This window comes from Strix aluco, chromosome 7 (genome assembly GCF_031877795.1).
Source record: "Strix aluco isolate bStrAlu1 chromosome 7, bStrAlu1.hap1, whole genome shotgun sequence".
Taxonomy (NCBI): domain Eukaryota; kingdom Metazoa; phylum Chordata; class Aves; order Strigiformes; family Strigidae; genus Strix; species Strix aluco.
Window position 1 is genome coordinate 22,976,605 of NC_133937.1, and position 25,420 is coordinate 23,002,024.

The window sequence follows — 25,420 nt, forward strand, 5'->3', positions numbered from 1 at the left end:
ATTCCTTATTTTCAGAAACCGTGAGTTTCTGTCTTGTTACTTCCACAGACAGTATGAGATGTGTATACTTCATTCTGAAATATATGTATGAATGTTCATTGTGAGTTGTTCTTCTTACCCAGTTTCAGGTGTAGATTTTAGCATAAATCAGTTTGTGCGGAACCTTGGCCTTGAACATCTAATTGACATATTTGAGAGAGAACAGGTAAGTAGCTATATTTATTACTAGATACTCAGCTAGAAAGCAAGTGAGAGTAAATACTGACATTAGAATAATATAAGGAGACAGGTTTAATAAAATGAGTGAATATCAAAATGAGTGGAATAAAGGAAGGAAGTGTAACTGCCTTTTTAAATTTATATATAATACAAATATCAAAGTATATGTGTATATATAAAAAACTGGGGGGAATAATGTGTATATCAGTTGGAGTGTGTAGGCATGTTTCCTTTCAGTGATATAAATGGTGGAGTAAATAAGTAGTCAGTGTTGATTAGTAATTTCTGGTTTTGTTTCTGTTGGCTTGAATACATCTAGAAAACTGTATTTCTCATCAGAAGCATGATCCTTGCAAGCAATAAGAGTTAAACGATTGTAGTTTGTAGCATTATTTAAAGACAAAAGTTTAGAAAGAACAGTTGAGTAAAAGTAAAGTACAAGAGTAATACACTGAAGTCTCCAGTGTTTGTGTTCTTTTCACACTTGCTTTTTATCTCAACTCTTGTGAAGTATATTTTCACTGTCATTGGCAGCTGTTTAGTCTGTTTATGCTGTTGTACCAAAAAAATGGTGTTTCTTTCATTTTATAGATAACACTGGATGTATTGGTTGAAATGGGACACAAAGAATTGAAGGAAATTGGAATTAATGCTTATGGCCATAGGCATAAAATCATTAAAGGAGTTGAAAGACTCATTTCTGGACAGCAAGGTATATACTTGTTTCAAATTACTATGTGACACTGCCTTTATAGAACCTGTTTTTATAAATGCTTTAGATTATTCCAAACTGTATCTCATTAAAAAGAATTGATAATAACACTTTGCCTAGAAAATGGCTCTTCAAATGATAAGAATGTCTTCTGAGTTGAAACATAAGCACTTCTATTTGTGCTGGGAATTGTTGTGATTCTTGCCTTTCAGTTCTCCAATTTATTTTTTACTTTGTGATTATTGTTTTGTGTTTACTTAAGTGAAGTGTAGCTCTAGTGCAAAAGGGTTGTAAGCTTTTTGAGGTAGGCAGTATTTATCTTCATCGGAGCACTCTGGAGAGCAGAGCACATTCTCTATTGATGGGTTCAGGCCTGTTATGTGCTGTTCCACTGGGTTCTGCAGAAGAATACTGTGTTTGTTCTCTCAGAAAGCCAGCTGAAATTCTTATATATACTTTAAAAATAGAGTTGGTGTTCTTCCAGTGAATGAAAATTAACATAATTGCTTTGTTTAACAGCTTCAGCTTCTATTGAAGTTTATGCTAAAGCCTCTTTATTTGTGCAGCACTGTTGATACCAGCACAGTCCTGGGAACAGTATGCTTCATTTAACTATGGCTGCATAAGAGACAAAAAAACAAACCTTTTTTTCCTCCTTGTCTCACTGAAACATCACTTACTCTTGTTTTGCTGTGTTCCATAGAAATTGAATAAATTAGTTAGAATTGGTAGGATTTTTTCCCTCTTGAGACACGATCTGTGAATTCTCATTCTAAAATCTGCACTCCATAGTAATGAGTCACTCTCCAAAGCTCTAAATTATTTTTTGCTCCTTGGAACAGTATTAATCAACCCTTAAGATAATCCTTTTACTAGTGATGAAGTATCTAAGTGAATTTTCATAATTTTCTCTTAATTGTCAGATGGTTTTTGACAGAGCCATTGAGTATTTTGGATAGAAGTTACTTTTAAGGAGTCATTTCAGCCTCATGTCCCGTTTGAGTCCTAAGTTTACACAACCAGTGATCATATACTGATTTTGCCTTTCAAGTAGGACTGATGTGTTTTTGAACGTGTCTATTTGTACATATTTTAATATGTCTGTATAGAGACAGAATGTCAAACATCTAAATCCTTCACCACTCCCACTCTCATTCTTTCTAGACTCTTGCTGTCTTGCCATAAAAGATCTGACATTTTTATTTATAACATTAGCTACAGACATAAGTACTTAAACTGAATATTTCAGCAGCTCTTGATTATTTTTTTTTTTTTGGTTATTCTGGGGTGTGTTTTGGGGGCAGGCAGGATTGTTGTTGTTCAGTTGTCAGTTTTCTATATTTTGCCATTGTGCTCTTGCACTAGAGTATGTTTGCATTGGTATTTTGGCATCTCTTCTGAGCATGGTATAGCCATTATTTTGAGGTCAGTAGGGCTTTTGTGGAAGAGCTTTATTTTGGTGCTTTCTTGCCAGTGTTTCTTGCTCCTGAACACTACTCCAGTTGCACACTCCTAACATGAGGCTCCTGACTGTGGATGAATCTGTAATTTCCCTTTCCCCACATTATTCCTTTTAGAGAGATTATGACAGACCCAGCATCTAACTCTGGTCACCTGCTAGATGTCTGGGAAGGCTATGCGCAAAAAGACACCTAATACACACTGTCTTTGTATTCTTATGTTCACTAATTACATTCCCGTTACTTGCCAGTTCTGATTGAAGTCTGTATGTAAATTGACAGTGGATTCTGCATAAAATTCCAATATTTTTTTTGGCATATTTGGAATGATAGAGAAGTTTCCTTTAGGCATTCAGTATCCTTCAAGTATTCGGTATCAGGCTTACAGACTACCTTAGTTCTTTTATTAACTCTTTATATGCTTTTATATTAGCTCTTGTTCATGATGCCATTGCCATCAGTAGTCATGGACTCTCTACAGGTACAGGTTGCTCACTGTTTCACTGCCTAGAGTTGAAATGAACTCTTAAGTAAGCAACTGCTTACATATAGTTTCCCTGTCATGTACGTTAACAAACAGACAAATGGGTTAGTGTGTATGAAATGTGTATTCTTGGTGAGAGAATGATTGATCAGTATCCACAGATCATTTAAAATGATTGCCATTGATCTGCATCCAGACCCAGCTGCTGTGTTTCTCATGGCATTTACAGGGTATGCATGGTAATGTATGGGTAGAAGTTTTAAACAGAAATGCTGAAAAAGTTTGTTTGAAACTAAGGAAATTATTTGGGGGATCGCACTTTGACATCTGCAAAAATGTATGTGGCTGATGGAAGGCAATTAAAGTCATTAGTAATCTCTGCCTTCCTTAGCAGGTAACCTCTTCGTCTTGTAAACTGAGTTTTAAGAAAATGGTCCCTTTAAAAATTAAAATCTTTTACCGGTTATCATTCCAAATTAGCAGTTTCTGAAACTGTTCTTGTGTTTTGTTACATTCACAGGACTTAACCCGTACCTGACTCTAAATACTTCTGGTAGTGGAACTATTCTCATAGATCTTTCCACTGAAGATAAGGAATTTCAATCAGTAGAAGAAGAGGTATGCCTTTCTTTGTAGTCTCTCAGTATTTTTGTTATTTCTACAAAAGAATTAGATAAAGAAGTATTACTAGACAGTTTAACAGTGCAATAAACATCTCTAAGCTTAAGAAAAACTTGCATAAGGATACTTCATATTCCAGACTGACTGCACCACTTATAATCTGTGCTCATTACATCCATAATTTTTTTCTTGCTTATGTTATTACTGCTTGTAGTATTTTTAAAATATGTACTATGTCAAAAAGCTCTTTGATATAACGCATAAATTCTATGCTACCAATTGTCTGTCTGTTATACAAGAGTTTTAAGTCACTTCCTTCCAAAGTGTCATAATCACACAGGACAAAATTCCAAAGAAAAAATATTCTAAATAGATTAGTGACAGTCTTTTTCAAATTGAAAATAGACAGTGAACTATTCAAGATATGTTTTTTTTAAAAAATCATGAAACCTGTTCATGTGCATCCACAAAATCTGTCATTACTTAACATACAGTCATTGCCTAAAAAATTCTTGTATGATTTTTTTAAGACAGAATTTGTTCTTTTGATCAATTGACTGTTTGAAGGATATGTGTTTTGAATGTGTTCCAAAACAAAGTGATCCTCCTTAAAATTCTCAATCTTCAGATGCAGAGTACTGTCCGAGAGCACAGAGATGGAGGACATGCTGGCGGAGTCTTCAATAGATACAACATCTTAAAGGTAGCTGTGGCATTTTTATGGTCAATGGCTACACCTTTAGAGTTTTGACTGAAAATAAAATGTCCATCAAAGGTTCTACGTTTGTTTGATAAGCTTCATAATGTGATGAGATGTGCCATTCTGAGACATGCACAGGAAAAAAATAATCTTCCTGGGAAATTCAAAGAATAAGATTATATGGAAAAACTGCTTATGGGTTAATAGTCATTAAAAAACTTTATAAGGAGTTGACATAGAAGGACCTCACAGAAAACTTTGGAATGTTTGAAGAAAAAGACAGAAGGTGTTACAGGAAGCAAAGGAAGAGGGAAAAACAGCAAGAAGTGAAAGCAAAATTATTGAAGCATGGAAGTAAGAGTACCTATTTTGGGTTGATTTAATGCCAAAGAAGCTTAAAACACCAGGTAGTAGACAACCGTGCTTTAAATAATTTAGTGGAATTTTGGTTTGCATTTTTTTTTTCGCCTGAAGAAATGGTCATTTTCATTAAAATATGGAGATTTTGATTTTTTTGTGAACTGATGATACAGTTTCCCCAGTAGAACTGGTATGCTGTATGTGTACACATAAGGCTTTGACAATGTCCAGCATACCTCTGCAGAGAGTACATAACTTGGTCTCTTTTAAAATGTTCTAGAAGTCTTCATGTAAGACACTTCTTAATTTACTAGATGATCTTTTTACTAGTGGTTTGGCATCACGCTATGTTTGGAGTGATACTCAAGTAGGATTGTGACTAAGCCTGCTAAATTTAAATTAAGAAGTATTGCTCAACAGGTGTTTGAAATTGATTCTTAATTAAGCATATAATTATGATTTACTTAAGTTATGCTACAACAATGAACTTCTGCAGCATAAGTTAGAGAATTTGTGTTTCATTGAGTTCTAAGGAAAGTATTCTTGTTTAAGTGGCAGTGTAAGTGTACTGTGGTATAGCTGCTGTAAATTAAACATCTGTGAAGTAAAGCAAACAAGTTTTCAGTTTCAGGGCAGAACTTACATTTTGACTCTTTCAGATTCAGAAAGTGTGCAACAAAAAACTATGGGAAAGATATACTCACAGGAGGAAAGAGGTCTCTGAAGAGAATCATAACCATGCTAATGAAAGGATGCTGTTTCATGGTGAGATACTGAAATGCACCTTATGGATTTGTTTCACTATCAACACTCTTTATTGGAGGGTTTCTACTGACTCAAAGTAAATTTTCCTCATGGAAATAGGTTCTAGGTTTTGCATGAATTTTATGTGAACAAGTGTTTGTATATGTCACAATGAGAACATATAACACATTGCATCTTTCTTCTGAAATTTGCATCTCCTTATCTCTCCCTAAATGAGACTTCAAATTTCTAAGTGAAAACATTTTAGCAATTATGAATGGAGATTAAGGGGTGTGCCGCCTCCTTGGTTAAGTTACTAATTCAGTTTTATTGGCTGTATGACCAAAATGATTAAGGGGTCAAACTTTATTCTGCAATGGGTTGTTTTGGGGTAGGATTTTCTTGTTTTTATAATTTGAGAAGTTAATTCTTGTTCATCATTCCAGAAAAGATAGCTTATAATTACCAAATTAAAGCTCACTTGTGCACAAATATATAGTTTGTCCTGACGAGCAAATTAAGCAAGCTCACCATACATCCTTACTATGAAAGCTGCATAGTTCCCAACATAATACATTACTGTTGGAAGCAGCAATGACATGGTAATTAACTGCTTGCCCAAACTCATAGGTATCTAAATCCTGTCTTTTGACTGCGGTCTGTACCCCTCCCTGTAAGAGGAAACAGCCCCTTAATGGAATTACCTGTTTTTGAAGGAAAGTCTTTTAAATTAGATAATAACAAAATTATCCCTGGAACAAAACAATTAATGCCTTATGAGTGTTCTTTTTTTTTAAAGTCTTTAGTTTATATAATTTTTTTTAAGTGTTAACATATGTTTTTAACCATGTATATCACTTGCAGAAGATGACCAGCAATTGTCAGAGGTTTTTCTTGTTCTCATCTGGAATGTTCTTCTGCTTCATATACAGTTTAATCATATTTAGGCTGGAGGATAAGGCTTTGGATTATTTTCTCTATAATTCCCAGCATAATTCTGAAATGCTATGTTCTCTTAGAATAGCTTTTCTCTAAAGGTGCTTTCATATTTTTATATACTGTCATAAAAATCCTTACTAAAAAAACCTGCCCTTTTTGTGAAAATTAATGGGTATCGGGTGTCTTGAGATGCAGAATCCAAGCATTTTGAACAGATTATTCTTTAAGGCTAAATTTTAGGACCACTGCAAGTAAATAAATACTGGTTTACATTTACTGCTTTTTAAATGCAATCTACTTAGTTTTAGGAAGAAGATGGGATTTGTGTAGCAATGCTTTCAATGAATCTTGGTTAGAATGAAGGCCTGCCAAAGGGAGTGCAGCAGATTCATAGAGCCTTCTCTTGCAGCAAAAGTTCTCTCAGATATTATCCTTTGTAAATATTTGTTAAAAATACACACTTACCAGCTACTGTCATTTGTATAATACCTCTAGCAAAGTGGCTGTGTAAATCTGAAGTCAGAATTTCTGGAGACTGATTTCCTTGTATATGTAGAAAAAACACACAAAAAATGTTGGAAATGGATGACTGAATTGTGACACATACAAAAATCTGTATACTGTATTTTCAATATTTTACTTCCTTTCTCTTAGGTTCCCCATTTGTGAATGCAATCATTCACAAAGGCTTTGATGAGAGACACGCCTATATAGGTGGCATGTTTGGAGCTGGGATTTATTTTGCTGAAAATTCTTCCAAAAGCAATCAATATGTATATGGAATTGGAGGTGGCACTGGATGTCCAATTCACAAAGATAGATCTTGTTATGTTTGCCACAGGTAAGTCATTCAAAAGAATCTGATTTTGCCTTTGTATATTGTGTTTATAGACCATCAAGTCAGCAGAGTCTCTCTCTGAAGAAAGATTTGCTTGGTAACCAAACCTCAGTACTCTCTGTGTGCTGGACCTAATAGAGACTTTCAGAAAACTTTGATATTTAAGTCTTAACCTTTAACCATCTTCAGTGCCTTTAACCAAACCTTTGCCCTTAACTTACAGTAAAAATCAGACCTAGGTAGCCAGAGAGTGAAGAGTATCTGCTAGATGCTTGTGTGAAAGATGCAGCAATATGAGGGTTTAGTCCATGGCCTGTTACAGAGAAAGGAGAAATTCAGTGGTGTTCAGATGCTGTATTTCTTGAGGAGGATGTACTTTGTAACAGTTAGCCCCCACATCACTGCTGCTTCACATACTAAAATACAGATGTGGATTTGTGGATGCTCTACCGCTAATTGAGTTCTTAAATCCACTTGTCTGCAGAACACCTGTTATGTCTTATTGACACCATCAGTTCAGAATAAAGTTGTTACTTCATGGACTTAATTGTGGTAGTGGCCATGATTTCAGCCAGGAGAACATTTTGTGTGTTTGTGTGCATACTGTTTTACATTGGTATCACAGGGATAAGGTCAATCTTCTAGTTTCCTTCCTCAAGTCTCTGCCCCTTTTTATATTGCTTACTCTTTTCTGGCACTCTGAAATAGAATAATCTTCTAGAGTTACAGAGGATGTCAGTCTTTTCATGCTTTCCAAAGTTTTGAATAAGAAGATTTTTAATTTGTCTTGGGTGAAGAGTTAGAAAAGCAAAGGTTTTGGCTGAGCAAAATGGTACATAACATTGGTCTACAAAAATGCTGAGATTCCATTGCCATTGCAGTAGAACATATGTAAAGAAGTAAGTACCCTTGTTCCGTCTTTTTATAATGAAAACAACATAACAATACTGACAGATGCTAGTATGAGGTATTTCGTGTTGACCTAGAGTTTGCAGTTGGCCTTGATGTTGATTTGGCTGTTAGGTACAAATCTGATGTGAGAACACAAGTGAATTATGTTTTTAGTATGAGTAGTGATAGGGGGGCACCCTCAGAAAACTTTTAAAAACAAACAATTCTTAAAAAGACACGAAAAGGTAGTGACAATCTTTGAGTACATTGTTAAGTGTGCTGTTTCCAGTAATTAAGATAAACATTTTTTGATGTTATTACCACATCTTTCCTCAGGTTAAAGAGCTTTTCCAAAGGGAACTTAACTATTGTCTTTCAAAACAGAACTTCAGAATTTTGTGAATTACAAAGTGACTAAAGTGGCTTTAAAATTCCATTGTTCTCCTCCAGCAAAAGTTTCAAATTACAAAGATAGTCTTTCTGGAGCTTCACAAGCATTTTGTATTCATGGTCCTTTACCCCTTTTAACCCAGGCAATTGCTGTTTTGTCGTGTAACGCTGGGGAAGTCTTTCCTGCAGTTCAGTGCTATGAAAATGGCTCATTCTCCCCCAGGACACCACTCAGTTACTGGGCGACCCAGTGTAAATGGATTGGCATTGGCAGAATATGTCATTTACCGAGGGGAGCAGGTAAAGAGCTTTTTTGTTTGGTTCTTCAGACTTTCTTTTTAAAGAGATGTAATATGTTGGAGTGTACTTCCTAATTTCGAGGCGCTAGGACTTGCTTTTGTCTTAAAACAAACTTCAGGTGTGGTTGCAAGATGAAAGGATTCGTGTTTCCTGAATGCTCCAGGCATTTTACTTTTGACATTTTGCCTTTTTTTCTTTGTCATAAATACTTTTTTCCCCTTTCTAGCAAACATTCTGAATTTATCCAGAAAATGAAATCATAGTAAAGAATGTGTGTGTCATTCTTTCAGGCTTATCCAGAATACTTGATTACTTATCAGATTATGAAACCTGAAGCCACCACTGAAGCTTAAGACAAATTACTTCTGGGAAACCATAAGACTTTGGATGCGAAGATACCAGTGGCTGCCATCCTGTTAATTACAAGTTGTTGAACAACTTTCATCCACAGGTGGTGTGGTAGCAAATGTGAACAAAATATACCATTTTTGACTTGATAAAGCTTTAATAATGTACAGTATGTTTTTCTAAAATTTCAGAAATGTCCTCTTTTTCAGCACTTTAACAGATACCATTCCAGGCATAAACTGGGGTTTGGCTGTACTAAATTATAAACAACAATTAACTTGAAACAATTGTTTTATACAATATTGCATTGAAATTTAACAGAAATTATAATGCTCTATACAGGAACTCATTTTACTAATATTGTGTTCTTTAAAACACTGCATTTACACTGAAAATGTTTTCATTTGTAAAACTGTAAATAAGAGCTTTTGTACTAGCCTGGTATTTATTTACATTGCTTTGTAATATAAGTGTTTTAGAACTGCAACCTTGTACAAAATGTTTTTTCCAGATGTTGATTTCTTCATCTGTGTTTTCTCATGCACGATAGATTTGAAAAGCCAATTTTTTTTTTTCAGGATTTATCACTTATTTGTGAGGGAGACAGCAAATTTTATCTGAAGAGGTTTAGAAATATCCAACTTTAGACTGAATATGCAAATCTTTCTTCTGTGTTTTTATTTATGCAATATACATTCCTGAAAATGATGGGCTATGAAAATAGAATGTTCCAGCTGAATACTAAAGTGTTTTTCCACCTACTTCCTAGAGTTGCATATTTTATTTCTGTAAAATGTCTTTTGAAGTTTTATTTAACTATAGTTAACCTGCATCATCGCTTCAAGGCTAGTAGACCTTGCAAGTTACAGTTTTAGTAAATTATTTTCTTTGAATGTAGTTGGAAAATTAACCTCAAGGAGGTCTTTCTTGAGTTCCTCTTGCTTACATTTAAGCCAGGAAGTTAAATAGTTTATTCCTAATATGAGGGCAAACAACTTGGCCTTTTTTGTATGCTTATTTTGGTAAATTACCTACCTGTGGTGCCCTTGGGATATGAGTATTACTAGGTGGAAATGTTAAAAACCATCCTGTCATCTCCTGTGTTTCTTCCATGTTAACGTTCGAGCTGTAGTGGAAGCAGATGTGTAGAAGTGTGTTTATCTGCAGTGGTTTTGGCTGAGTGGATCTGGTCGGGGTGCAAGGTTCCTCTCCCTGTGCTCGGCTGGCTGGGCAAGGAGGGTGTAAGCAGGATGAGTAGCTCTTCCACAGCAGCAGCTGCCTTCGGTAGCCCTGGTAAAACTGCTTGGGTGGAAGAAGAGTACAAAAGGTACAACCCCCAGTTCAAGTCTTGTTCGTGGTTACTGAAGGCACCGATCAGTCAGCCCTATCGTAGCTCTCTTGTGTATTCTGTTTATCTTCCACCTGCAGTTTTTACCTACATATTTCAAAAATATGTAAATACAAATCATAGTTCATTTGGGGTTAAAGTGGTTAGGAGTATATTTTAGTTGTTTTATATTTCTAGATACCGGACACTGTCCCAGAAGACAATTTGTTTGCAGGGCATGTTATCATACCATGGTTTTAAATGTAGTAACTGCTCAAGATAATGAACGTCTTGCTGATGTGGTGGTTATGTGATTATGCTCTGTGTAAAAATGTATTGAACCTTACCCAGTTATTTGGGGAATCTGAATAATAAGATTGCATAACTCTTGCAGAAAGTAATATTGGCAATGAATAAAAAAGGCTTTGATTTTTAGGTACTTTCTCCCAGCATGTTGCCTGTTCCTTAGGTATAGTAATGCTGGAATTGGTGTTCATGCAAAATCTGTTAAGTATGTTTAAAACTTTTTGTTATTGCTGAAATGCTTCATTCTCTATGAATGATCACTTAATGTCTTGTAAAATATTGTGGTATGATAGCATTTTAAGTGGTACCACAATGTTGGTTTTGTCTGCTTGGGGATTTTTTGAGCTGTTTTTTTGCATGACATACCTTGCACTCTGAAGATGGAAGCTGTAATGATTTGATAATACTGACTATTGAGGTGAACCTTTAATCTCTTGTGCAATTAGTTCTGCTTTACTCATCTTGAAGTGTCTTTACATGTACTGTATAACATTTCATATCCATTTAACACTAAATAAATTTAATTCACTGGTTTTCTGGTAGCATGGGAGTAATTACAGACATAGTGTGTCAACCTATTGTTTTAAATGTAAGCATGCACAATACTATAACAAACTACATCATTGGAGGAGAAATTAATTGCATTGAATAGAAAAGCTTTTAATGTGGATGAAAAACTGTAAATACTGTGGAAGCTTGTAGTTTGGTATATAGCTAACAGCTTTAGCTACCAGTGAAAATGTTTTAATAATAAATCTAAAGTAAGCTTCAATTTATGCATTTAAAACTGCATTATATGGTCCCAAACTGAAAAAGCAAACTGCCTTACATTGGTTTTGTAAAATGAAAAGTAACCTGAAAATTCTTACCTTTCAGGTAACCACATAGATAGCAGTGTGATACATACATGACCAACAACACAAGTACTGCTTAGATTACTTGTAGTATCGCAGTAAGTAAATAATCCTGTTTCAGTAGGACCACTTACATGGTAGGAGGTTTCAAAAACCAGACTTGTATAGAAGATTTAAATAGATACGAGCACTAGAGGGCAGGAAAGCAAATGTTTAGTAAGATGAGTGTGATGAAACTTGAAAGTATCTTAGTACATCTTAGAAAATTGTTTCTGAAAATTCTACCAATCTAAGTTGTTAAAAAATTTAAATTTAACTTTCCATTCCACGTTAGTGTTTTTTAAAAACTAAGTAATTAGTATAAAAACAGCTGCAACTAAGCAAATTGAAAATGCTAGGGTATTTTCTTAAAAACTTTACTTAATACTTAGACCTTAGTCCTTAGAAATTAAAAAATAATTTGGCCAGACTCTTCTGTCATATATAACTGAAAAACTTAAGCATATCCGTACAATGCATGTTCAAGAGATCTTGGCACTAGTTTTGAATGGAAGTAACTATGTATAAAAGGAGTTGTCCCTGTCTTTTCTACCCTGAACTTGCTCATTAAACACCATTCTGTGTGTGTATATACGAGTGCGCACACTTGCTCACTCTCACTTTATTCACCAAGAAGCTGAGAAAAAAGTTAAAAAGTGACTTTTCCATTGTCGGTGAGGGTGCTGCAGCCTAGGAGCCATTTCACCTTTTTCTGCCCATCTCCTGAACTTAATGTAGTAAAACAGTTTTTCTGTTTTGCTGGAAACAACAACAGAATCCCATGGGTGGCTTACCTTCTGCCTTCCAGTAAAAAAATGTAAAGGCTTGATTTGTACTCATCTAATGCAACAGTGCAGCAAAGACTCCTTTCTCACCCTCATGGAACTGGAAAATCAGACTGACTGAGGTCTGCCCCTCTGTGGTTCTTGGAGCTGTGCTTTTCCTGCACCCGCTGAAGTTGCAGTAGGAGGTGGAGATAGTGTCAGCAAGGGAGCTGCTATAGTCGGGGGTGTGGAGGGAGGCGTGTGCCTCTTCTTGCCCCTCTCCAGCAAGCATAAGCAGTGGTACTTCTGAGAGTATCAGGGGGTTTCTTTCCTCTGCCTGTGGCTCACTAGATCAGAAAAAGCTTCAGGCAGCCAGAACAGAATGCAAGATAAAAAGAAAAAGCATGTAGATGACTGGTTTGAAGTTAACATGTTCTGCCCTAAAAAGGGACAAGGTTGGTAACTGAGAGAAGACAGACAGGAGGGGAGAGATACTAATAACAACCTGTCAAGAAAGGCAGACAAGTTCTACAGGCACTGAAAAGTTACAGTAGGAATGACTAATATAATTCATTAGGAATGGCCAAGTTTGAGTTAACAGCAAACAAGCGTTGATGTGTAGACATTACAGGGATTTCAAAATAACTTCTTGAGAAGAACACACATGTTTAGGAGAAAGTTGCAGCCAATTCAAAACATTAACATTAGACCTGGGAAATAATGTGTGCAAGAAAAAGAAATAGAATTTTAAAATTGAAAGCAAATGTTCTATACAGTAAGTCTTAAAAACATTGGTTTTGAAGAATTGAGTAGCAGAGGCAAGCTGAAAAAACATAATAGATGGCATACCAGTAAATTAAAGTATGTCATATTAAATTATCTACCAGGGTTCTGTCTAATGATGGGATGTATATGGGGAGGTGGGGGTGTGGATTTTAATGCAGCCAGAAAATTCAAAGGAGGAAGTGGAGCTCACATCCATCTATCCATCTGTAATCTTGATAAAACTGCTAGATTTATTCAGCCACAACTTGAGTATGTTTCAGCTGGGATCTTAATGGGTGGCAGCGAAGGGGATTGCGGTGGTTTCTTACGTGGTACAATTGCAGTGTATGTGAGGCTATTGCACATCGCATGTGCAGTGACACTGCTAGGGGAACACTTACTTGCAGTTTTTAAGTTGGGACCATTAAGAGTTTTCAAAAGATCTTAGCAGCATTTGCAAATCTTAATAGTTAAAATAGATGTGAATTGTTTTAAGAAGCAAAGAAAATGCCCTAGTGCCTAAGAATGTATGATTGAGACTTTTTTGAGCAAGTAAATAGGATTGACATGTAAGTAGAACTGAAATTACATGAACAAAGGAAAAAACAGATTTTGTTGCAAAAATGAGTATCAGTAAATCAATTAGTGTATATAATATTTATAACCCAACTGAGGAGAATATTGTATCCAATAGTTTTAATTATTGAAGTAGTCAAAATGGAAGCTGACAGCAGTTAGATTAAGTATTGTTTTAATTAATGATAGAAAGAACTACTAAGCAGTCCAAAAGCGTCATCTTTAAACAAATAAATCTGTATGTGATGACCAATGCCAGATATATAGTTGTTCCCTATTTGGGAGTATATTTTTACTGAAGCATTGCAAACATGTAGTAGAATAAATTAGGTTTGAGTTGGTATTAAAGGGCTTCATTTTTAATAATAAATATTCATTAGAGCACCTGTTTTCGTAAAACAAAGTCTAGTTCAGGATTTAGGGAAAGAACTAGGAGAACTTAGCAGTAGGCTACTAAAACCCAGAGATTTATGAATAATCAGAAAAACTATATAAATAAAGGCAGTTTCACAGATAGCGTAGTCCTAGTAATAACATGAGGCCCCTGAAGCATGTAGTGTAGAAGGTGTTATTTAATGCAAGAATTCTAAAACCAGGAATTGGACAAATAAATAAATCTGACTTCAAAATAAAGGAACCAATGGTAAAGCTTATTTCAAAATATGAGGAATGTGAAAATGCACTAGAAGCTGCAAAACACAGGTTTTAAGAGAAGAGAAAGTTCTCCTATAGGGACTAGAGTCTTGAGTGGAGAACAGGTTAGCGCATTGCTAGTAAGATGGATTTGTAAAGGTGCAGAACAGACAGACCTTGAAGCAAAATGGGATTAAAAAAAAAGGTGGCAGGGATGGGGGGTGTTGACTGAGCATCTGAGAGTGGTGGCAGATGTTAACGGAGAAAATCTGGTCAGTGGTGTACCAGAAGATCTGAAATGGCCTACTCAAAATTAGAATGAAAGGCACTAAGTGTCTTGATAAGGAGACAAAAATAAAGTGCTGCTTTTAACTGTGGTGAAGAGTAAGTCAGATTACTGAATTACTGAAAGAAGAAACTTTAAAGTGAACCTTCTATCCAACGTTCTATTTATATATGCCATGTAAGCGTTTTCAATATCTTTAAAAGACTCTGAGCGTTTGTATTATCAGACTCAAAATGAGATGGAGTGGCAGAACGATGAGCTGGTGCTAGCACATTTCAAGCAGTCCTCAGTAGCAGCATGGTGCAGACTAGTCCCTGGGGGGAATTCTAGTAGAAATAACCTATTACGGATAGGATTGGACAAATAATATGGGAACATGTTCTCTTCAAGTAATTGTGTATTAGACCATATTCCAAGGCACTACTTCTGAAATATTACCTACTATTAAAAGTGCACTTAATTATAATCTAGGAAACACCTAATAAAAAGAACAGTTGCTTGTAAAATACAAGAAAGAAATAGTGATTTCAGACCTGGAGCAATTAATATTTCACACTTACTGTAAATGGAAAGGTTTATTCAGGGACATGCTTTAAAACCAGTTTTGGATTGATTTATGTGGATAAGTATTGTGTGTCTGCTGTAGGGAAGTAGTCCAGCAGAACTACTGAAATCATGACAACAATTTGCAAGAAATAAGACAACCTTCTACATGTGGCAACTTTTAATAGCCAAGGACTTGTACAAATTAAGTCCATAAGCAAATAGTTACGGATTTAGATATGCCTGCTTTGTGTCTTCTGAGACTCCCTCCCCATTCCCAGAAAATGCCAGCTTTTCAGTAAAGGAATTTAATGAAATGTATGAGTTAAGTATTTCATATATCAAGTTTTGGTTGTGTTTATTTTTTTGAAAAGAAGAAAGAGTAATGATGCGATGTTGTACAATTAATAGCTTAAATATTATTAATTGTGTAATAGGGTGCATTGTTATGTATTACAGATGTTTTATTGCAATATCAATAAATAACATATTTTCCTTTAAAAAAAAGAAAAAACTTTTAAAAATAATGCTTAATATGTCTCCTTCACTGGACTGATTTTACAGTACAGATTTTGGGGAGTTTATGGTTCAGCATCTTTAACCTACTTGAAATACTGTTAAAATAGTGGGTTTAGGCTCACTGACCTACTAGTTTTAGCATAATGAATTTTCTCATACCTGTAAACACTATGAAATTGCATGTATTTGCTTCAGAATTCTGTTATTTTCAGAAAAAATAATCATAACTATTTATACATACCCTGATGGAGCAATACAGATATTTTAAGGTTATTAATAGGAACAATTGGCTTCTCAAACTCAGACACAATTCATTCTCCCCTGTTGTATCTAATTCTGGAGGTAAAACATACCCAGGATTTCCCAGGCAAATTAATGAAGTGTGTATGTCCTTTAGTTTTAAAACTTTATTCTGGTTTCTTCTTTTTCATAGCATTTTGTCTCTTTTGACCCAGTGAAATTACTTTATTTTACTGTGGCTACCTCAAAAAAGCCTTGCTTCATTATCACTAGTTCTCCCTTATACTGAGATCAGAATAGGGTTTGGCATGTAATACTGTAGGGAAAAGGCTGTACTTGCATTCTGTCTCTAAAACTTACTTCCTGAACTAAGCTTGCGCTTGTTCATATCAGGAAGACTTGCGGGTAGTTCAGAAAGGTTCAGGTGGCCAGACGATCTGCCTCTCTTCCCTGAGCGATCCTGAGGGGTCCCTGTTGCGTTTTCCGTCATCACTGCTATAGATGGCTCCAGAGTCAGAGATGTCTCTAAACAAATATCATTGTAGCCTGCATTCACCTGAAAGACTCAGGGCTCCCATGGGTGGCCTTTTGCACCTTCTCCCTTGTTACGGGCTGCAGGGACTCGCTGGCGTTAAGGACCTCCGCTTCTTGGTTCAGAGTCTGCCCTGCTGTAGAGGAAGCACTAGAAGTCTGTTCTCTGTGGCTGGAGCTTCATGATCTAAAATGTTTGAGTGCTGTGGATGGCATGTGGCAGGAATATACACATCCTAAGCAGCAGTTTTCATGGGGATCTCTGTACCTGTAGATTGTAGGCAGCTCTCTATCATTTTTACTGACGGAAATTCTCTTCAGCATTCTCTATAATTTTGCCTGGTTTTTTTCTTCAGCCCAACTCTGTAATAAAGTGATTCAACCCAGAGTTCTGTGGTAGTCACAATACCCACTGAGAAGCTGAAAGGCACTTCTGTTTAGATAAAGGTGAGCTTTATCCAGCTTGCTCCCAGGTAACTTCACACAAAAATACCTGCTGTGGCACTTTAATATACACCCTGTAAAAGCAGGTTATAGTGGAATGGTTTGGGTTGAAAGGCACTTTTAAAGGTCATCCAGTCCAACTGCCCTGCGGTGAGCAGGGGGCAACTTCAACTAGGTCAGGTTGCTCAGAGCCCCGACCAACCTGGCCTTGAATGTTTCCAGGGAGGACGCATCTACCACCTCTCTGGGCAAGCTGTTCCAGTGTCTCGCCACCCTCATCATAAAAATTTGATTAATTCTGGTTGATACTAAAGAACCTAAATTGCAACTGGTAATTTTAAACCTTGTATTTGAGAAGGATAAAATGAGTATATATTTCTAGGTGTCTTTCATTTAGAGAACTTTGCTTGCTGTGAAATAAGCTATTTCTGTTCTGTGTTAAATTATAAGAGTAAGATCGCATCATCATAAAAGCTGTTTGCCACTTTAAGTAGTTTCAAGTAAATGAGTATCTGCCTGAGAGAAAAGGAACTATGTCCAGCTTGTACTTACAGTTTAGGATTCCAGAAATGAAGTTGAGGAAACATATACTAATAATTAAGAACAAGATAGATTAATCTGCATGCTAACGATGTAAAATGCATGTGAAATCTATAGCTCCCTATGAGCACCAGTTCTGCCAATCAGTCATTTGCATTTCCCACTGTTTTCCTCTATTGTAGCAAAATGTGAGAAGCTGCTCTCAGGCCACACAAACAATGCCCTTTATTGGTCTTTACTGAGGCATGATCAGGCGTCTATGCTGAGACTGCCAGTCTCAAAGAAGTGCTGCTGGATGACATCTGGCAGCCTGGCTTTGCTACAGATAGATTTATGAGCTGTGAAAGATGGTCAAATTAACATCTTCTGCATTCTTGATAGGATTAGGGTTTCTGGGACATGCATCCATTTGCATATTGCCCTGACTTACCACATTAGTATCGTGTTCGTTGCTCATTTGGGGGGGGGGGGGGGGGGGGCTTTCTCCCTTTACGTCCTACCCTTTTTCACTGTTGGCAGTGACACAGCTGTGTAAGTTTAACAGACCTAGCAGAAATCATACTTCTTGCTCTGACTTCATCCAGTTGCAATCTTAATGTAAATCAGGAGCAGCAGCAGTTGTAATACGCTCTTTCACTCAGGGAAAGATGCTCTTCACTAGGGATGAGCTCTCTCACACACACACACGAAATTGAATGACTAATGCACTTCTGTAAGAGTCCACAAAAGCTGTCCCTCAGAGTTAAAGAGAGATCTGACCCCAGCTACCTTTTACAGCCTGAAGCGTTGAAGTTCTTGGAAAGCTTAATTTCATCAATAAAACTTAACTAAAACCCCTGTTACATAAAATGCCTGTTCCTTTCCCTTTACCCTTCCTCCCAAATACACACAAGACTCAGAGCACATTGGTGGTTTTCAATGCTGGTCATTCAGTGTTGCTAAAATATAGCCCGTGCTTGTCACTAGACTGGAGACGGCTTCAGGTTGCTGTGTGTGCACTGAGTGACAATGGCCAGGCACCCCTCAGCAGCTCCCCAGTGGTCTGCCTGGGTGGTGGCACAGGACAAAGCCTCTTCCTGGGGGACAGGGAAGGGTCTGGGCTGAAGACATTGAGCCCTGGTCAGCACAGGGCAAGGCTGACAGCAGGGGTGGGAGAGGGGGCTTGTGGGGCTGTCGTGGGACAACAAAATGTGAGGGCTGGTGGGCAAGAGCACGGCCAGTGCTGGAAGATGCTGTATGAGAGCACAGGCCATCGTCCTTTCAAGACCCTAGTGTGGCTCTTAGACTTCAGCGATAGTGGTGGATGTAAAATGCAGTTCAGATGCACTGTTACAGTCCCATTAAATGCAGGGCCAAGGACTGTGTTTAATTCAGCTTCTGATCAAGATACTAGCAGGGAAACTGTTAGCTTGTGACAGTGAGGCCGTGATTATTGTCATCACAGAAAAAAAAAATCCCATTCTTTTCAATAGTCTAACTGGTTGCACCACTTCTCTGAGTAACCAACCCCTTTAAATAGCTAATTTTTTTCTGCCCATCAGCTTTGTTTTCCAGATAGAAATCAGCGGTGTAAGTGAGACACACTGTGGCAGGGTGCTGGAAGGGTGGTTTCAGCTGCGCAGGCAGCTCACTGCCTGTGGGGCTTGGAAACAACAGCAGGCTGCTGGCCCAAGCCCAGAAAATACAGCTCAGAGCATTTAGAGACAGAAGGCAAACAGAACTGCAGTTAATACTGTGTAACCACACAGATTTCAAGTTTTTGGTGATTTTTAGAGCCAGAGTTCCATGGCCTTTCCATGCTGCTGCTGGGACAGCCTCCAGATGCTCTGGAAAATGTGCGTGGAGAGTTTGGTAGGTACGCTGGGTCATCTGAACTCTTCTGTGTAATTCACTGTACATGATGTTAAGTGAAACTTACCACTGCTGGTAGCTAGTTTGAAATCACCCTTTCTTCAGACCACGTGTAGGAAAACATAAATAAATGAATCTTTGTGGACCCCTAATTGCATTCGGTTGCAAGAAATGAACAATTTACGCTGTAGACTTACAGGTATTTCAAATGAGATTTCAGCAGTCCTGTCACTGAAAGAGCCAGGCTCGCCTGCCTTTCAACACTCACTTCAGCTCCTGTGCCAGCCCTTCCCTTGATGCTCGTATGACCATCTAGGGGATCTGACCCAGCTGAAACCTCTCCTGCCCCAGAATGCTTCAACCCAGACTGGTTCCCTGATCTTGTTTGCGATATGGCTGCATAAACACTTGCACTGACATAAAAACATGGGCAGTAGCAAAAAAGGAGAAGGACAAGGCTGCCTATTCCAGCTGCAAGGCCAGCTTCTGCTGACTGAAGTTGATGGCGTAAGCAACGTTCCCCAGCCTTGGGTGCCGGTGCGAGATAACAGGGTTAACTGCACAAGTATGCAGTGAATTAAAGTATGGTGTTTTCCAAGGTGCATAGAAAGAGATGGTATCCAGCAAATCACTATTTTAAATTTACAAATAGCACTTATATGTACTTAGTCCTTACCTAGACTATGTAATAATAAAAAATAAATGAGCTATACTTCTTCAGGAAATGATGACTTTTCCAGCCTTCTGATTTCCCTACTGCAATTTTTTACACTCACTTCCACTCTGATTTAAAGTTAGCTGGTGCCTTCTCTCTAGAGACAATTGCTTTTTCTGCAAGTGATGCATGATGGAAATATTTTCATTAACCTCATTTAGGAGTTAGCTCCAAATTTCCAACAAGAAGTCTGCTCTGGCATTTTAGTTTAAATAACTTGAAAGGATTTGGCATCTCTGAGAGTCTCACCATGCTGTCAAGTTGTGGACAGAGGAACTAAGAGGCGAAAACATACGTGATCATCTGAGTCTAATTTCCTTGGGCAGCAAAGAGCATGAAGAAGACAGTGAAACATCTGCACAATAAAAGGCAGAGCAAACTGTGACAGATTATATTCTGGTGGCATTGAGTGCTTACTCCTAATTTTGTGATGTTATTCTGTTCCTAAACCACTTTTGCCATGTGAGCACATTGACAGGAAGAAGGCAGCCAGCAACAGGCTCTCCCCACCATCTGCCCACTGGCAGAAAGGTTCAGCCGGAGCCTCTTGGGGCCCAGTGATGTGTTGTCCCCACAGGTGCCCCCTCCACACAGCTGGCCCTGGCCCCAGGGCTGCCTCATCTCCCAGAAATGAAAATAGGAGCCTTTATCTCCCTTAGATCTGTAATAACTTCTTAAAACAAACCATTTTTTGTTTCCTGGTACTGTTTTCCCATACGAGTACGGCACTGTAAAGTTCCTGGCTCAGAGACGTCCATTGAAACAAACCATCACGTTACTGCTGCTGTTTACCATGGACTAATAAAGCTTTAAAAAGCCCCCAAAAGCTATTAAGATGCCATTGATTGTACATGTGTGGCGGAGCTGGGTGCCGGAGGACGTTCATTGGCCCCACACTGGGTGGGATGACATCAGGCCCTGCTTTCCATAGGGCCTCCAGCTTGCCCTGGCGTCTGCTGAGGGCTGCAAAAGAATAGAGCTGAGGGGAGAAAACCTTCACGCTACACCCTCCCAGCTCCAATGAGAACACAGGCAGCTTCAGCCAGGGATAAAAGAACTTTAAAAAAAAAAAAAAAAAAAAAAAGAAAAAACAAAAAGAGGGAGACTGTAGTCTTGGAGCTGCTATTAATGGGAGATGAATCGCAAGAGACCATTTCATGCCGAGGGACTTTAGAGAGCAGCATCCCCAAATGCCATTAGCTCTTGGTGAGAGTCGTGCCGAAGTCCTTTGCTGTCAGGACAGAAGCATGCATATAAATTTTATACCATTTGTCTTTGAGCAGAGACAAAAGATCCGCTCTAAATCCTCAACATCTTGCCCTGACTAACACGAAATAATACTCTCTTGTATGGCTGTCTTGTAACTCTTTTCCCATCAAGAGAATACTAGTGATAAATTTATTCATAATTTTGAAAAGTTTTGCTCTTAAAGTTAAAAAAGAAGCAGCAAACACATGGGGTTGACGCTATATTTATTCCCATTAGTGCAAATCGTGCTGCTGCTAAGGATGGCGACTTGGGGAAGCACACGATACTTTTTTTAACTGAAAAGAAACACAGCTTTAAAAAGTTGGCTACTAGGTTTTCTGCTGCTTTTCCCTAAACTAAGGATGATACATCTCGTATTTTCTAGGTACAAGTGCAGTCTGAAAAAAAAAAAAAAGAAATTACTGTAGGATTTTTTGCTCTTTTTCAACCGAAAATTCAAACCCTATAGACATTTTGGGACCTAAGACCTTCACTTACTCATGCAAGAAAATCTGCTGAATCCAGCAGTCAGACTAAATAGGGCGTCTGGATATAATCTGCAGAATAAAATGCTTTAAGATCTTTTTAATTAAATTAACAATGTGTGGTAAAGTAGATATTACATACAATTTTACATTTTAGGATTTGGGTCTTTTATTGGACCAGATTTTGTTCTAAGTATTTCCTTTGTTAAACAGATATTTTAACGTCAGTAGTTTGTGAACATGTAATAAGAAATTATTTAATTGTGTTCACCATGACACTTTCATCAAACATTTTCTCATTTTATGACAGTTTAAATAGAAAATAATATCATGTTAGAGTCTGAAATTAATTATAACGTAATCCTAAGAAGCTTTATTTTACAAGGAGCAATTATTCCTAGATTTCCTCTGAGAGATGAACATAAAACTTCTCCAGCTGATCCAACAGCTACCCTACAGTGGGTGTAAAATGAGTGACTGAATTGCACGATGCAGGTGCTAGCATGATGATGGTGCTGCGTGTCTCAGGCACTACTACAGCAGAGCCCTCTGCCCAGGGCATGTGTCGACAGCAAGCCACTATGAAATCCAAGTACCCATCCAGCGTGCAAGGGCCAGCAGCAAGGACAGAGCTCTGAAATATAGATCTATAAAATATAATGTATATATATATAAATATACATTTTTTTGTTTGCTGTCAGTGAAGCATCTGTGTGTTTCCCTGATGCGCTGAGACCCCACAGGCCAACCCTCAGCATTGGTGCCTGCAGGCCAGGGCTCCGTGGGAGCCTGGGGGAGGCTGGGGCTGCTCGGGGTGCAGGGGGAGTCTCTCCCGTGGGAAGGCTGGACCCGACAGTAAAATCAGAGCCCAGTGGTCAGGCCATGCCACCTGCTATTCAGCCAGCGAGAATGTGGGCTGAGCTCAGGCTGCGCCTTGTCGACCCTCTCACGCCCTCTCCCCCCTCAGAGAAGCATGCATCATTAACCTTCTGAGTGCTTGAAATAAATCGGACACGATATTTGACTTCTGAGAGGCCAGCGTAGACTGTACACACTTTACAAAGCACAGCACATACTGAACAAGGTTAAGCCCTAAAACGCTGAATTATTTCTAAAGCTGTAGATACTTCATACATGCTTGTACTTAACAGATCCCTTCTGCTGTAAGGAAGCAGTGTGAGGGCTGGGAGAGTTAATCTAAACTCTAATACTGTATGGTTAAAAGCTTCTTTCATGTAACTGCGTTCATGAACTGAGCTTGGAATTCTTAAAAATCCAAATTATGGCAAAGGAAGGGGTTTGGTGTTTGGCAAAATGACAAAGCCTGCCATTCATTTGCCTCTTGTGTTCCTTGGCTTTACAGTGATCTCAGACAGGGCTCATAGCACAAGGGAGAGTCTAGAATATGTCAGAGTCATTTAAAGAGAAATTCCCAAAGATTTCAGGTTTCTTTATCCAACCAGCTCCCACTTGAATAGTTGCTTTTTTTTTCTTTTTGTGTGTCTCTGCCTTATTATTATTTGTCAACAGCCTGATGGCTTTTAAGTTGCACCACAAATCTCCAAAAACATAGCATTCCTTTCTAGTCTCCCTCAGAACAGGTTGGTTGTAAACTCAGGTAGAAAACAGCAATGTCTGATGATCAGATGTGGAAATATTGAATGTGCAAACACAGGCATGTATAGCTGGTAGAGCTGATAGTTGAACTGAGACTGCCTGACCAGATTTCACTTGTTGAAACTGTGAGTTGTTCAGAGGAACTGTGAAGGCATGAATGACATGGAAATTCAGCTCTCCTCTTGCTACGGCAGTGCAGGAAAGCAGGTTAAACCCCAGTTTGTGTCAAACACCTGACAATTGAGCTCAGTTTGTGCTGGACTCTCTTTAGCTCTCATTATTTCATGGGAAATTGAACTTTCTCATTCAGCCTGTGTGACATTCAGCCTCAAGGAGGGTGGGGACCCAGGCTAAGCGTAAATCCTCGTAGCCTAAAACACTAGCCGCATCCTCTTTTCCAAAAAACAATTTCTCACATGTATCTGTAATAATTAAAGGACTTCTCCAGCCTAGCTGAGGCCACAGTTTAATCAGCTTTTGGAATAAGCAAGATTTACACAAGTGTCCTTGCTAGTAGTGCAGGGCCTCAAGTGCTGGTGCTCGGAGGCAGCGCTAAGGGCTCCAGAGAGATGGGGGGGGACATGAAGGTGCCGAAGCCCAGGCCTGGGAACCCCACAGCACCCACCTCTCGACCAGGGCATTGGGGTGCTGGGGGCAGTCTGCAGGCTGGCTGGGACCAAATATGTCACAATATATAGTACTAAGTACATTTTTGCACTGCTGCACGTGTAAATAATGACATCTTGCTCAAGTATATCTCTTCCTATGCCATCCTCCTGCTTTTTTCCTAATATCAGGCCTTTTCCACATGGAAGTCCCTGGTGCAGAACCCGGGAAAGGGTAATTCCTGCTGTGCACTGGGACAAAAGACCAAACTGTTCAAAGTCTGGGGTCTGCAACCCCAGAGCCGTCCTGGGAGCAGCCACCTCAGGGCTGGCAGCTGTGCCGGGGATGTGCGTGCCACCGGTCCCCACACCCTGTCTCCTGGCAGCCTCCTCCAGCAGTCCCCCACTTTGTTCTAGGTTTCATGGTCACTGACATTTCTGGGTGAAGCTCTCTGCAGCTTAGCCATTTCAAGGGTGTTTTTTTTTTAAATTGTCCTCCATAGACTGCTTCCTGGCAGTGACCCAGTGCTGCTTGTGGGAGCATCGTCCTTAACTTGTCTACACTGAGATAACACAACATGCTGCCTTTCGAAACTCTGCATCTAACTTTGCATGTCCTGAAATGGGTTGGGAAGAGGTGATTGGGAACAGGAGCAAAGCTCGGTGCTGTTTCTGCAGGTCCTGAGTATATAACAAAACAGAGAAAGTAATTTGCAGAGTCAATATTAGTAATGTAGATGTGTGCAAGAGTACTTGTGTGCTGTGCTGCAGTAACTAATCCACTGAGGATGTACAACAGCTAGTGTCCTCTAAGCCAAAACTCTTAAGTATTTAAAATATGCTTATGACAACTCAGTAACACTATGGCACTTTAAACTGCAAGAGGTATACTATATGTGACGGTATATTGTCATGCATTGGCTTATTTTAGTTTCAGTTTCCCTTTAAAAACCAAGAATAAATGGATGGATGGTCCTTCAGAGGACAACAGCTAGTCCTGTTGTTCAGACAGGACTGAGAACATCAGCCTTTTGTGGATACTGGACTTTTCTCCCACCTCAGTCCAACATAACTCACAGGCATTAAGCTGATTTACAGAAATGGAAATGCTTTCGAGTGAGACACAGCCACATCCATCTAAAGCTGCCATCACTGCATCACCCCCTATGCTGAACCTTTGGAGATTTCTGGTTTTAGTTCAGCTCTGCTCAGATAGTGAAGAAAGATCTATTTCATGTATTAGTTTTGTGATGTCACTTTCTAGGAAGGGATTGTTGCAAACAGCGAGACAGCTTACTGCCTACTTTAACCTTGCAAATTAGAGTAACATCTTGTAATTGTCCCTTCAAAATCAGAAAGTAGTGAGAGATTATTAGTTTTCTATTTCATAAGATCAAGGATTTTCTATGTATAAAAAGAGTAATTAAAGCCAGCTGCACTAAAAACATACCAGATTCAGCATCACTGATTTCTCTCCAAAGGAAAATCTAGAAATGGTATTGTCAGCTCTTGAGATTCTGTCAGAA

General features: G+C 38.4%; 1 protein-coding gene across 3 annotated transcripts in view; it reads left to right on the plus strand.

The window, feature by feature from the left end:
* TNKS2 (tankyrase 2) overlaps positions 1-15,633 on the plus strand; it is a 36,505-nt gene extending 20,872 nt beyond the window's left edge. For 2 of the 3 annotated variants that reach the window (XM_074830917.1, XM_074830919.1), the window contains exons 20-27: positions 123-205; positions 811-931; positions 3,396-3,493; positions 4,125-4,199; positions 5,216-5,321; positions 6,894-7,080; positions 8,502-8,658; positions 8,949-11,172. In XM_074830917.1, the coding sequence (XP_074687018.1) occupies positions 123-205; positions 811-931; positions 3,396-3,493; positions 4,125-4,199; positions 5,216-5,321; positions 6,894-7,080; positions 8,502-8,658; positions 8,949-9,011 (890 nt within the window). In that variant the 3' untranslated portion in view covers positions 9,012-11,172. Of the gene's footprint in view, positions 1-122; positions 206-810; positions 932-3,395; positions 3,494-4,124; positions 4,200-5,215; positions 5,322-6,893; positions 7,081-8,501; positions 8,659-8,948; positions 11,173-11,515 lie in introns of those variants that run through there. The other variant, XM_074830918.1, reaches the window with a different exon arrangement.
* Positions 15,634-25,420: the final 9,787 nt, after the last annotated feature.